Source organism: Nansenia antarctica (assembly GCF_963989245.1).
Source record: "Nansenia antarctica genome assembly, chromosome: 4".
NCBI lineage: Eukaryota > Metazoa > Chordata > Actinopteri > Argentiniformes > Microstomatidae > Nansenia > Nansenia antarctica.
Window position 1 is genome coordinate 7,198,064 of NC_137689.1, and position 14,162 is coordinate 7,212,225.

At 44.5% G+C, this 14,162-nt stretch overlaps 2 protein-coding genes across 4 annotated transcripts in view; one reads left to right on the top strand and one right to left on the bottom strand.

Annotated features, from left to right (window-relative positions):
• LOC308155641 (tetraspanin-3-like) overlaps positions 1-1,292 on the top strand; it is a gene marked incomplete at both ends in the record, with an annotated part of 9,975 nt that extends 8,683 nt beyond the window's left edge. For all 3 annotated transcript variants that reach the window (XM_080529012.1, XM_080529013.1, XM_080529014.1), the window contains 2 exons: positions 1-24; positions 1,200-1,292. The exon at positions 1-24 is cut by the window's left edge and continues 60 nt beyond it. In XM_080529012.1, the coding sequence (XP_080385138.1) occupies positions 1-24; positions 1,200-1,292 (117 nt within the window). The remainder of the gene's footprint in view (positions 25-1,199) is intronic.
• A 1,795-nt stretch (positions 1,293-3,087) lies between these two features.
• On the bottom strand, positions 3,088-13,828 carry LOC308154879 (proline-serine-threonine phosphatase-interacting protein 1-like; the record flags this gene model as incomplete). The annotated part of the gene is made up of 16 exons (XM_080528097.1): positions 3,088-3,219; positions 3,317-3,403; positions 3,850-3,962; positions 4,166-4,221; positions 4,360-4,453; positions 5,541-5,637; positions 5,796-5,894; positions 6,831-6,910; positions 7,099-7,144; positions 7,882-7,986; positions 10,193-10,255; positions 10,952-11,058; positions 11,255-11,289; positions 12,622-12,696; positions 13,036-13,136; positions 13,796-13,828. The coding sequence occupies 16 exons, from the start codon at positions 13,826-13,828 to the stop codon at positions 3,088-3,090; spliced, it is 1,323 nt and encodes a 440-aa protein (XP_080384223.1).
• Positions 13,829-14,162: the final 334 nt, after the last annotated feature.

Sequence of the window (14,162 nt, forward strand, 5' to 3'; positions counted from 1 at the left end):
GCGCTCACCTTCGCTGCAATACAGGTAAACCTCCCTTATAAGGTCAATTACAGGTAAACCTCCTTATAAGGTCAATTACAGGTAAACCTCCCTTATACGGTCAATTACAGGTAAACCTCCTTATAAGGTCAATTACAGGTAAACCTCCCCTATAAGGTCAATTACAGGTAAACCTCCTTATAAGGTCAATTACAGGTAAACCTCCCTTATAAGGTCAATTACAGGTAAACCCCCTTATAAGGTCAATTACAGGTAAACCTCCCTTATAAGGTCAATTACAGGTAAACCTCCTTATAAGGTCAATTACAGGTAAACCCCCTTATAAGGTAAATTACAGGTAAACCTTTGTTGTAAGGTAAATTACAGGTAAACCTCTGTTATACGGTAAATCACAGGTAAATGAATGATCTTTATTGTCATTGTATGGGTACAACGACATTTAAATGCAAACCCTAGGTGCTCACAATCAAAACACCATCCTAAGATAATAAAACACAGTCCTACGATAATAAAAAACAAGAATGAGACATAAATAGGGTGGATATACCTAAAAGTAATCGGTAGGAATCTGACTATGTATCTATTATGTAAATGTATATACTTATATACACTATATGGCCTATTCACAGGGGGGTGTTAGCATGTAACTATGTACTTTTATAAACATATGAACTAGTAAACTTATATACAGTGTATGTACGTAAACCTAGACACAAGATTAAACCTCCGCTATAAGTATGTAGACAGAGTAACATAACAACACAGTAAAACTAAACAAAAAAAAGTGAAGGCTTTAGTTTCTCACTGTAGTGATCCTGATCTGTGACATAAGTAAGTAGCCTTGACAACCGATGGTTCTGGAGTCTAGCGTGGAGTCTAGACCTGGCCCTTAGGGGTCAGGAGTCTATCTAGCGTGAGGCGGCTTGATGTACAAGTACACCCCCTGGACATGACGCTTGTATGTCGCAGGGTCTTACCCCCCCCCCCCAACCCAACCCTTAATGCTGAGTGCCAAGCAGGGAGGCACTCAGAACCATTTGTTATAGTCTTTGGTGGTACCCGCTGTGCTGGTAACATCTGTGACATAGTCGTATGCTACTTCCACGTAGACCTCCTCTAGTTAGTGAATCCTAACTGTTAGAAGCAGCAGTTCAGACGCTCACCTGTGACCTGTCCCCCCCCCTGGCCACTACCACCAGATGCTGGGGATGCTGTGTGCCTGCGTGGTGCTGTGCAGGAGGAGCCACGACCCAGCCTACGAGCTGCTGGTCACCGGAGCCACGTACGCCTGAGGAGGACACGGCAGGCCTTCACCCTGGGCCCCCCCCACCACTCTGGGCCTCCACCCATGTAGAGACAGAGACTCACAGGACAGACACACAGTAGTTCTCAGCGGTAGGAAGCTCATGCACACCTTGCACACTTCAGGATAACGTAGGTATCGTAGGTAGCGTACACTGATGACCGGAGGAAACCGTTTGTAACTTAACTATTTATTGATATGCTTTGTAAGTTATTTTATTTGAAACATCTTTTTATTTTTATTTTTATAAAAACCACTATGAAATGTTTTAAAGCCAATGTTGTAACGTGTCGAATTTTGTCGTTTCCTTTTTTGCTTGTTATATAAAGATGCGACAGCGTTGCCTGTTTTTTTCTTAGCCTACACAAGGGATTGTTTGTAGTGTGTAGCGCAGTTTTGAGGAATGTTTTTTCAACCTCTTGTAGTCATGACGACAGCTCTGAAGTTATTTTGATGAATATTTATTTCTGTGCACATAAGAGACATACTGAGTTGTAAGTCAACCCATTCCCTGTCTCCATCTCTGAGTAGGTGTACTATCATTGTTACACACAGCACATTGTGTAGACACAGGATGATTTTTTACAGCTTTGTACAGATATGTTTTAGCCTCACAGATCCTAATTACAGTACGAAAAGCGGTTCACACCGCAAGGATATTTCATGTAAACCAATTACGAACTGTTTTATTATGAGTGTTTTATTTTCTATTTTTGTGTCGTTAAGTAAAGTTACAACATAGAATTTGTTGTTAAGTTGAGGTGATTTTTAGACATGTTTTGTAGCACAGCAGAAACATAATGTGAATCAAAACCATGTAAATAGATTAGTAAAAGGGAAGAAGACTTTGATTGAAATAAACTTCTACATTTCAACTAAACGATGGCTTGTCAATTACTGTAATGCAGTTTAAAATCCATCCTTGTTGCTATAGTGGAAAGAGAATGGACCTGTGTTTTACATTGAGGCATTCTTTGTTTATAATGAATCGTATCAAGATCCAGTTTACATAAGTGTACTTAAGTGTGGATTGCTAAGAAAAAAAAGAGCCTAATGATGATGTAATAAACATGAAACATTTTATTAATCAGCTATTATATCAAATAAATTACACAGTTAAAGGTTGTGTTGGGTTCGGTTGGACTCTCTCCCTTTGGGCCATTGTTTAATCATCACTTGGATATATCTTGACAAAAAGTACATCTTACGTTGCATAGTAGTGTTTTTTTTATTATCACATTTTATGTGTCTGTCAAAAAAAATCACACTTCTATATTGGGTAAATGCCATGGCAGCATATCTGGTGTGGTACATGTGATAGCAACATTTTGTAGCATCATCACGCTCAGTCATGACTCACTGTCCATGTCCTGTGAGTCATCTCTAATGCTGGGAAGTGTTACTGAAACACAGAGGGATGGAGATGAAGAGTCATCTGATAGGGGACTGTACATGGTTGGGTTTTCTAGTACTACGTTGGTGCCCGTTAGATTGACTCACCCACCAGTGGACATAGTTAGTTACACTACGTTAACACAAATGTGGAAAGACAGTTTGAACAGGTTGGGTTTGCCCCATCGTCGCAGTGTGTGTGTGTGTGTGTGTGGGGGGGGGGCATGTCTCGACCTTGGCCTGTGTGTGTGTCTAGACCTTGGCCAGTGTGTGTGTGTGTGTGTGTGTGTGTGTGTGTGTGTGTGTGTGTAGACCTTGGCCAGTGTGTGTGTGTGTGTGTGTGTGTGTGTGTGTGTGTAGACCTTGGCCAGTGTGTGTGTGTGTGTGTGTGTCTAGACCTTGGCCAGGTAAGAGCCTGGCACCAGGCCAGCGTGACCGTTCCTCTCCACGCTCCACCAGCCGTCCTCGTTCTGCTCCACCACCGCCACCACGTCCCCCCGGGACACAGACAGCTCCTCTGGGTCCTGAGAGAGACCAACACCCCGTCAGGACCGTGTGAGGAGGACAATATAAGTATGTGGAACATGGCGCGTTCTGGCCTGCAGGTGGAGCCAGACAGACTGTGGTGGAGTGTGGATGGTGGAGCTGATTGACGCAGGTGTCCTCAATCAGACTCATCATCCACACTCCACCACAGTCTGGCTCCACCTGCAGGCCAGAACGCGCCATGTTCCCCACACAGTGCTACAGCTATATGAACATTATCAATGTAGCTCATCCACCTGGAGATAATAAGTAGCCTTGAGAACCCATGGTTCCTTAGGGGGGCAGGAGCCTATCTCCTGTTTCCGTAGCGTGAGGCAGCTTGATGTACAAGTACCAAGTACACCCCCCTGGACATGACGCGGGTATGTCGCACTGTCACAGGGTCTTACCCCCTCCCCCACAATCCAACCCTTAATGCTGAGTGCCAAGCAGGGAGTCATCGGGTACCATTTTTATAGTCTTTAGTGGTATGACTCGGCCGAGGATCGACTCACGACCTCCCGATCTCAGGGCGGACACTCTGTCTAACCGTACACCTACACCTTGTTTAAGTAGCCCGAGTCCTTTTTAAAAGGTTCAATAAAGGGATGTTTGTGTTCATGTGTCACCTGTGCAGTGTAGTCATACACCGCCACGTAACTGTCATCCTCAGCTGTCTCGCCTCCCGACGCTGCATTCTGAACGGCAGGTATAGACGCATACACTCCGTCTGCGTTCTCAGCTGAAACCAGGAGGAAATAACAACATGGCTTTCATCGGAGCTAAGGGTGTCATATTGTCGGACTATAATCTGTGACTGGGACATTTGTCCTCACTGATTTTATTTAGATCGACAACATGATAACATTCTGTCAATGACGAAATTAAGTGCATCTAGACGCAGGTAGCGGTACCAACCACTAGATGGCGCTCCTGTATGCGGACAGTCGTCAACGCTCATCTTTGAACCGCCCGAGTTTCCGTGCAGTAGATTGGAGAACCTACAATGACAAATTCGTGACGATGAAGTGATAATATAATGATAAGAGTGTGTACGAAAAGTGTAACTCCTGATTACTGAATAGGTAGTGAAGACAATGACACAGGTTCTGCAGTGGTTCGATGTGGTTGAATCTGACCTTTTCATGACCCCCCCACCTCCTCCGATGTGCATGCTGCCGTTGCTGTCTCCTGACACGTCCTTCTCATAGTAGCTCTCAAACACAACAGGGTCTAGAGGGACCAGGGAAGAACACACTGGGATTAGAGGAATGTTTACATTTACATTTTTACATTTTAACCCATTTAGCAGACGCTTTCAATCCAAAGAAACTCACAATTAGACATTACAGTTGACAGTCTCCCTTGCGTAGCTTAGGGCTATGTGCCTTACTCAAGGACACACTAGTGGTGGTGTTCCCAGGTCTTACTCAAGGGCACACTAGTGGTGGTGTTCCCAGGTCTTACTCAAGGGCACACTAGTGGTGTTTTTCCCTGGTCTTACTCAAGGGCACACTAGTGGTGGTGTTCCCAGGTCTTACTCAAGGGCACACTAGTGGTGGTGTTCCCAGGTCTTACTCAAGGACACACTAGTGGTGGTGTTCCCAGGTCTTACTCAAGGGCACACTAGTGGTGGTGTTCCCAGGTCTTACTCAAGGACACACTAGTGGTGGTGTTCCCAGGTCTTACTCAAGGGCACACTAGTGGTGGTGTTCCCAGGTCTTACTCAAGGGCACACTAGTGGTGGTGTTCCCAGGTCTTACTCAAGGGCACACTAGTGGTGGTGTTCCCAGGTCTTACTCAAGGGCACACTAGTGGTGGTGTTCCCAGGTCTTACTCAAGGACACACTAGTGGTGGTGTTCCCAGGTCTTACTCAAGGGCACACTAGTGGTGGTGTTCCCAGGTGGGATCTGAACCCATGACCCATCTGATCACTAGTCCAACTCACTATCCACTAGGCCACCACCAACCCTCTTTACCTTCTGTGAAGACTGTAGATAGAAAGTGTGCAACGTTTGCTTTTAGGATTGGATAAGCTTTCATTCTATGACAGGAAATGATTTGTAATTGGAAGAAGAATGACTACACAGGTGAGGAACTGTGAAAGTAACTAAGCCCACCACTGTAGATATGATCTGAATGAGCGATGCAACAGTCCTTCGATGTAGACATTAGATTGGATTAGATTAGATTCAACTTTATTGTCATCGCAGAGTACAAGTACTATACGAAACGAAATGCAGTTTAGCATCCAACCAAAAGTGCAAATAGTGATATAAGAGCATGACATTACTGCTTCTGTATCAGATGAGCGTTTACCTGGCGGACGGGAACCTGTGGTCTTCATCCCTATGAAGAAGTTGTTATCCACCGTGATATCACACTTCTCCAGAATGGTCCTCACCTCCTCATAGAGCTACGAGACACATCTGTCACGTTATCATACAGTCTCAGAGGAGGCGTTGGTCATCAACAGAACCGACAGGTCGATACGAACATGAACACACCTCACGCTGCCACCATACTGTGGTCGAGGGTGTTTGTTGTGTTCATCGGCTGAGGTGGTCAGCTCACCTGGTCGTCTTTGACACACTGCATAGAGAAGTGATTACAGTGGTCCCACATGGCACACCTCAGCATACTGATGCGGTCTCCCTCCTGCTGCTGAAACACCTGAAACACACGTACAGTCAAGTCAGTGTCCTTGAGAACCGATGGTTCTGGAGCCTAACGGCCCTTAGGGGGCAGGAGCCTACGTATCTCCTGTTTCTGTAGCGTGAGGCGGCTTGATGTACAAGTACGCCCCCCTGGACATGACGCTGGTATGTCGCAGGGTCTTACACCCCCAAATCCAACCCTTAATGCTGAGTGGCAAGCAGGTAGGCGTCGGGTACCATTTGTATAGTCTTCGGCCGGGGATCGAATTCACGACCTCCCGATCTCAGGGCGGACACTCTAACCACAAGGCCACTGAGCTGTACGCACATACAGTACAAACCCTCAACTATCGACATGTCCCACAGAACAACAGGGCATCTCACCACATTATTGCCACGGTAACACAGGATACAGGATAAAATCAACAGGTTAAGCAGGCTCTACTAGTCGATTAGGTATTCTAGATACATCTTTGTATGTAGTGTCAAAAATGCCTATTTCAAAGAGATGACTTGGGCAGAGAGTGATTTTGGAATGTAACAAGCATTCATAGGCAACAATGCACAGTGAATCAGCAATGTTAGTGTGAGTAGAGTTAGGCAGATATCTCAATATGGCCAAAATATGACTTATGCAATTATGCATTGCTACGAGGCTAACGATATGAGAGGAACAAAATATACACTTGAATGTAAGTTAAAGAGTTGTGATATATATATAATTGGAAAAGAAGAGAACATACACCGCAGAAGACTTGGTGTGAGGTGCTGGCAATGAAACAACTACTACTCCTTTTAGAAGACTGTAAATGATATAGCCTGGTGTGGCTGCAGGCCAGCGGGAGTGTCATTTTGAGAAGTATAACAGGATGTGGTCAGAGGCAGGGTTTTGGGGTTTTGCAACAATGAAAAGTGTGTACAATGCTGCGTAAAGGAAGAGAAGAGTGTGTACCTCACACATGCTCTTGTGAGTTTCCTCCCAGTCTTGACGAGTCCTCTCTAGCTGCTCGATGTTGTACAGGTATTGTTTCTCTGCACTCAGAAACATTAGCATAAGGAAATACTTTTACATTATTTTCTTTGCATCCTTAGGCCTAGCCTTTGCAGGGGTGGCCAGAATAAAGAAAGAAAGAAACAATTATGAATGATAATTTAATGAATTGATCAGTTAATATCACAAGCATTTTCGTAAAGAAATACAAGTGTCTGTGGTTTCCGACCTGCTTCGCTGGCAGCTTGCCTGCAGTGCTTTGCCTTGTGCTGTACCTGAGAGACAACAGAGAAAACACACTAAGGGAACTGACACACTCTGAATCACAAAGAAACTCCCAACGTGAGCTTCTGATCAGGAAGAACGTAACCTCAGTTAGGGTCTCTTCCCTCTGATATTATCTCTGTTCCTGTACAGATATATTATTTTTAACAATAACAAGGGAACAAATAATGAACTGCTGACAAATAATCAACATCAATTACAGGAATCGGTATTGTAAACGGACTGCACTTATATAGCGCCTTATTCCAAAGCACTTTACAACGGCCTCTCATTCACCCGTTCACACACACATTCACACACCAATGGCAGCAAGCTACCATGCAAGTTGCTGGCCCCGCTCATTGGGAGCATTTTGGGGTTCAGTGTCTTGCCCAATGACACCTCGGCACGTGGCCAGCCGGGGCTCGAACCGCCAAACTGGCGATCATTAAACGCTGGCTCTACCCCCTGAGCTACAGCTACAACATTATTTGAATGAGCATTGAATTGGACAATTAGACGTTTTGTACATGGCAGACATACCAACAACTAATAGACACAGTGTCACGTTCTAGCATACTACAAAAATATAATAATTAATCAAAGATAATAATACAAAAAAACGAATCTTGTGAACAGTCCTATAGCCCATTCTATCATACATTCAATCATGCACAGACATGAGTAGCAGTGAATATACTGTATGTGAGACTGTGTGTGTCTGTGCTGGTGGGTTGCTGATAAATACCTTCTCAGTGTGTTTTGGGGTCGAGGTGGGTGAGCCTCTGGTCTTCTCTGACACCTGCTCTGCCTCATCCGCCTCTCTGCATCTCTGCTCATAAGTCCTCTTAGCCTGGGGAAGACATGGGAAGTTCAACCTCAAGTTTAGGGGGGGGCGTGCTTTTGCTGTCGCAGCCCCTGACCTCTGGATCAGCATCCATGTCCATAAAATCTGCCCCCCTCCATCGAGTCCTTTAAATCTAAGCTCAAACCTCACTTGTATTCCTTAGCGTTCCCTGACTCACTCTGACTCCGGCCTTGTTTGTTTTGACGTGTTGTTCTGTTCCTCTGTTGTTCTGTTGGTTGTTTTTTTTCTGTTTATTTACACTTTAGGAGTAGGTACTTTTACTGTAAAGCACTTTGGTTGACAAGTGTCATGTTTAAATGTGCTATATAAATACATTTGATTGATTGATTGATTGATTGATGGGGGTCATAAGTATAGTACATCAACATACTATATTGAGAGTATTTTCTGTAGTGTATTATGTGCAGTAAAGGCAAATGTTTTCAGTGAGTTTAAGAAACTGTTCTAGTTCACAATAATAGTTTTTTTTTTTGTTGCAGGTAATTGCCATAAGTATAAATACAGACATGTACAGGTTCAACCATGAGTCTACACTGCAAATTCCAGATCAATGTATAGCCAGTAACAACCATTCAGGAAACACATGACAGACATGTGTATATTTTTGAGTGCAGCTCAAATGCACTGGGTGAATTTCTGGCTGTGGGTTAGTGGACCATGTCACTTCTCACACAGGATGTCGTCAGTGTTTTTAATAACCTCACTCTGTCATGGCATCTAGCCGCTCATTTAGCTCTCCTATTTGGTCTCAAACATTCTCTCTGTATATTCAGTTTCATGTTTCGAGTTTTATTGTTACGTCACATTACACAAGTGTAAGAGAGTAACATTCTTAGGCTTCGGTTCCTGACATTGCATTGCTGCCCAAGACATAAGGCAACAGGCATAATTCAAGATAAAAAAGTGACAGTGACAAAAAGTAATCGGCATAATACAAGATAAAGGTGACAATAGTACAGGTAAGACAGGATACACTAGTAGTGCCACTAGTGATAATAGATAGTTCAGTAATAAAGTGTCTGTGAGCTTAAGGTTATTGTAGTCTGTATTCATGGGGTGTGCTTGGGGATGATAGTCAGTTGTCTACAGTGGGTTTGTTCATGTGCCTGATCGTCTGGGGGGAAGTAGCTGTTGGTTAGCCTCTGAGTTTCGGCCCTGAGGCTCCGGAAGAGGCCTTGCCTTTTGGGTCAGTTTCGAACAGACTGTGGTTGGGGGGGCTGGGGTCTAACAGACTGTGGTTGGGGGGGATGGGGTCTAACAGACTGTGGTTGGGGTGGCTGTGGTCTTTGATGATCCTCCGTGCTTTGCTGACACACCATTTGTCGCATACATGTATATATATATATATATATACATGTATATCCTGGATGGAGAGAAGCTCACATCCTGTGATACGCTCGGCTGTCCGCACCACCCTCTGTAGCGCTCTGCGGATGAGGGCAGTGCAGTTGCCGTGCCAGGCAGTGATGCACCCAGTCAGGATATTCAGGGTGTGGAGATGAGTTTATCTGTGCTCATCATACTCAGGTATGTTTGAGCATCGGCCCACACTTTCATTTACATGCGTATTGTACTCATCTGTGTTTATTGTTGGGTAACCTTTGTGTGAGTGGCTATGTGTGTGTGAGTGTGTGTGTGTGTGTGTGTGTGTGTGTGTGTGTGTGTGTGTGTGTGTGTGTGTGTGTGTGTGTGTGTGTGTGTGTGTGTGTGCGTGCATGTGTGGTGTGTGTGTGTGAATTGCTCTCTGAGTGTGAACCCAGAGGCTCCAACTGACTCTTCCTCTTTCCTGTGTCTAACACTCTTACACATGTTAAAGAGTCTATGCAACACTGCAACTCTACATTTCCCCTCTAGAACAGCCGTGCCTGTTTTACCTACTAAAAGAGCCGCCTTAAGCTGCTATTTACACACAACGACCACTAGTTGGCCGCTTTTAAATTAGCCTGCCTCCAACACAGAAAAACTGCAAAATAGCTTTATACTAGCTTATCCTGATGTAATTTTGAAATGTAAGGATACTGGGTGGTGGAACGCACATATCTAGGAAAAGTCATGAAAGGAGGGTCCTGAAATTAGAACATTTTACAAAGAGATCACATTTTTATTTACTCACAGGGGTCAAATTAGGCTTTCTAGTGTTAAGATGAGGAAAGTAGTAGGCTAATTGTTTTGTACTGCACTGCAGGCCTACCTCCATGGTCTTCTTGTATAAGGACACCTTCATCTTCTGAACCTTTTCCATGATTCCCTCAAACTGCATGAAGAAGAACATCAGGGTTGGATGTACTATAATAATAATAATAATAATAATAATAATAATAACTTTTATTCGTATAGCGCTTTTCCTGCAAACATTGCAGCTCAAAGTGTTCAAGTGGTACTATGTATTAGCTAACACAGTGGTTCTCAAACCTCTCCTCGGGGACCCCCAGCCGCTCCACATATTTGATCTGTTCCACCACCAGCACACCTGATTCAACTAATCATAATTGCTTTGTACTTGATTAGTTGAATCAGGTGCTGGTGTTGGAACAGATGGGGGTCCCCGAGGAGAGGTTTGAGAACCACTGAGCTTATAAATACATCCATACTGAAGCACACCATCGTTATTAAAGGCATATTTGCATTGATATTAGTTCATAAGCAAAGGAAGTAGCCTTGAGAACCGATGGTCCTCGAGCTTAACGGCCCTTAGGAGGCAGGAGCCTATCTCCTGTTTCCGTAGCGTGAGGCGGTTTGATGTACAAGTACCAAGTACACCCCCCTGGACATGACGCTGGTATGTCGCAGGGTCTTACCCCCCCAATCCAACCCTTAATGCCGAGTGCCAAGCAGGGAGGCATCGGGTACCATTTTTATAGTCTTTGGTACGACTCAGCCGGGGATCGAACTCAGGGGCGGGCACTCCAACCGCAAGGCCGCTGAGCTGGTGAGGTTAGTTCACACTCACCTTTTTCCTCTGTTCCTTCTGGTGCTCTCTGAACTGCTCCATCCTCCTCACCTCCTCCTTCAGCATCACAGAGAGATCCACGTGGAGGTTTCCAATGTTTTCGATGTCTGTTAGAGGAGGAAAAACGTGACTAAAATGACCAATGAACTGTAAGGACACCTTGCAAGACTGTTGCATCGATCGTTCAGATCATATCTACAGTGGTGGGCTTAGTTGCACAGTTCCTCACCGGTGTAGTCATTCATGTTTCAGTTACAAATGTGGTGGAATGAAAGCTTAAGAAACCTGTCCTAATGAACTTACGTGTTTTAAGATGATCGAAAGAGGCTCTCAGAGTGCTGTGGGGAAATAATTGTTTCATCATCAATAACATTTATGTACAATATGGACACATGCACACACACACACACACACACACACACACACACTGTTACAGCCGTAGTGCGTTTGCGTAAGGCTGTAGCGTGTTTGTGTGTGTGTTTTGTTTGTTTTCTGTGTCTCTCCCCATGGTGACGGCCTGATTGAGCACACCTGTGGACACACCTGTGGACACACCTGTGCTCAATCGCTCAATTAAGGGGGGAGGATAAAAGGCTGGGAGAGACACTCATGGGGCCAGTGGGCCAGAGTACAACTCCTGAGTTGTCTGTGTGGTTAGCGTGTTGTCCGGTGGCTGTAACTCTGACTCTGGGTGTGTTGTGTTCTCACTAGAACATTAGCTTCACTTGGAATCCGAGTTTAGGATAAAATTCGCTTTGCTCTGCGTCGTTTGGAGCTGTGAGAACGCGCATTCGAAGTCGCTCCCGGAGCAAACATCCGACGGATGCTCCGCTTGAAAAGGGTGGTTTCGCTCCGGTTAGAAACGACGCATCGAGGCTGTCCATAGGAAAACAACAGCACATGCGTGTTGATCTGGATAAGCGCGGGACGAACGAGCAATTTTCAATTTTTCTGACCAATCAACTACCACGTCTGTTGCTTCGATTGCGTATGTTACTTCGTATGTGAGAACGCAAATCAGATAAATAATTTATGCAACAATGTTGCAAACTCATCCACTTGCTCCGGGTCCTGATTCGTACTTTCATGTGAGAACATGACCTCTGTCTCTAGAAGGAGTGTGTTTGTTAATCTTGTGTTTGGCCTTTACTTTACTTTACATTGTTCATCTAGCTGTTAACATTTACTTTACATTGCTTATTATTATTATTCATTCGCTTTCTCCTCATCTATAGAAAGTCGTTTTTAGTTAACGAGTTTCACAGAAACCCTAACCCTTAATTTTGCGGTTATGCAATAAATCATCTGGTTTATTTATATGCTCCTGTTCGCCTCTTGTTCTCGTTCTCCGGTTCTGTTGTATTGTTACTCCCCTCATCCCCATGGATACTGTTTGGGGATGTCACACACACACACACACACACACACACACACACACAGCAATGCCAAAGTTTCCACAGGCTACCATGACTCACTGCCACTCTAGTCTACAGAGCCCTTGCTCACACGTGCATTATTGATATGGTGTCATGTAATATATTCCATTGATTTGCCACGATCAAGCAGTATTTAGAAAACCTGATGTACCACGCCATGGCTTTCAATGTTGAAGCCATTTGTCATAATCACAATGTTGATGTTCTGGATGCAACACTGTAGCACCTGTGTACCTGATCTCTGAGTGGCCTCCAGCTTTGCGGGCTATTGTCACCAGGTCTTTCCCATACTTCTCCTCTGCCAGGGCCCTGGGCGTCAGAAACAGACAGGCAGACTTACACAAAGCTCTAGTAGGTTCTGTATTTGTATGTACTTAAGTCATGCTGTATGAAAAATCGCAGTGTACAGTCTGTTACAGTGTGTGAACAGTGTGTACACTGTACACAGTGTGGGAACTGGTGTGTGTGTTGGGGGGGGTTGGGGGCTGGTGTGTGTGGGGGGCATGGTGTGGGTGTGTGTGGGTGGGGGGCTGGTGTGTGTGTGTGTGTGTGGGGGGGGGCGGTGGCTGGTGTGTGTGTGTGGGGGGGGGGGGGGCTGGTGTGTGTGTGTGTGTGTGGGGGGGGGGGGGTGGCGGCTATGTCCTGTACCTCATCCTCAGAAGGTCCTCCACATCCTTACACATCCTCCTGCCGTCACACAGCCTCTCTATCACCACCTCATACCCGGCATGATCAGTGAACTCTGACCCCTGGAGAAACACAGGATCTTTTGAAACTGGCAGTTTTGTGAACAATGATTCAATGTGATTACAATCACACACCCCCCACACACACACACACAAATTGTGACATTTTAGTAAAACTTGAGTCAAACGTTAATGTTGTAATCACATTGAGTCGTTGTTCAGGACTGTGGAGGATAGATACATATTAAACGGTGCACACATCACATTTAATCTGATAATCCCAATTCTAACATTGACACGCGTTGTAGGATTGTACTAAATGTATGCTTCCCACCACATCAATGAATTATTAGAGCCACAGTTATTAGTATATACTGTATAGATGTGGGATACATTCTACTCTGTGTACAAATACGTTTTGTCTGCTGTGAATGCTTTCTTGTGTTTCAATAACCTCTCTGGTATGCCTGTGGTGTTAATTGAACATGTATCTGTCATTTTACACAATGTCACAACAAACCTTCCAGAAGGAAGACAGTCATCTGTGTTAACTACACATCTTTGGATAATTACTGAAAAGTAAACAAATGATTGAGCAGCAATGGCTCATTTGTGATACAAGAGATGACCTAGAGATCTATTAGTAGCCTGTCTTACTGTAGGTTGCAGGACAGACATCATAGCCACAGTCACAGAACCAGTTATGTACTGAATAAACTCACCCAAAAGGCATCTTTAAACAGCAACGGTGTCATTCTGTTGTGTCTACTTGAACAGTACTTCCTCCAAAGTTATTCCAAAGTAACGATCCACAGTATCGATTCCTTGTTTATGTTAATCATATATATATACGATAGCTAAGAACAAGGGACAACTGCCAAATGCCCTAGCTGTGTGTTTTATACTACTCAGCTTTGAACTGGGCCTGAATGAGGAAGAGAGATAAACCATTATGTCACAGAGCAGAGAGACAGCCCCCTCTGTTGAGATAACTTGAGTTTTGGTTATTATTTGAATAACAGATAAACCGGATTGAACCTCCTAAAACCTAAACTGGTTTTTAAAAGGATTCACTGGGCCCCAGCCTGG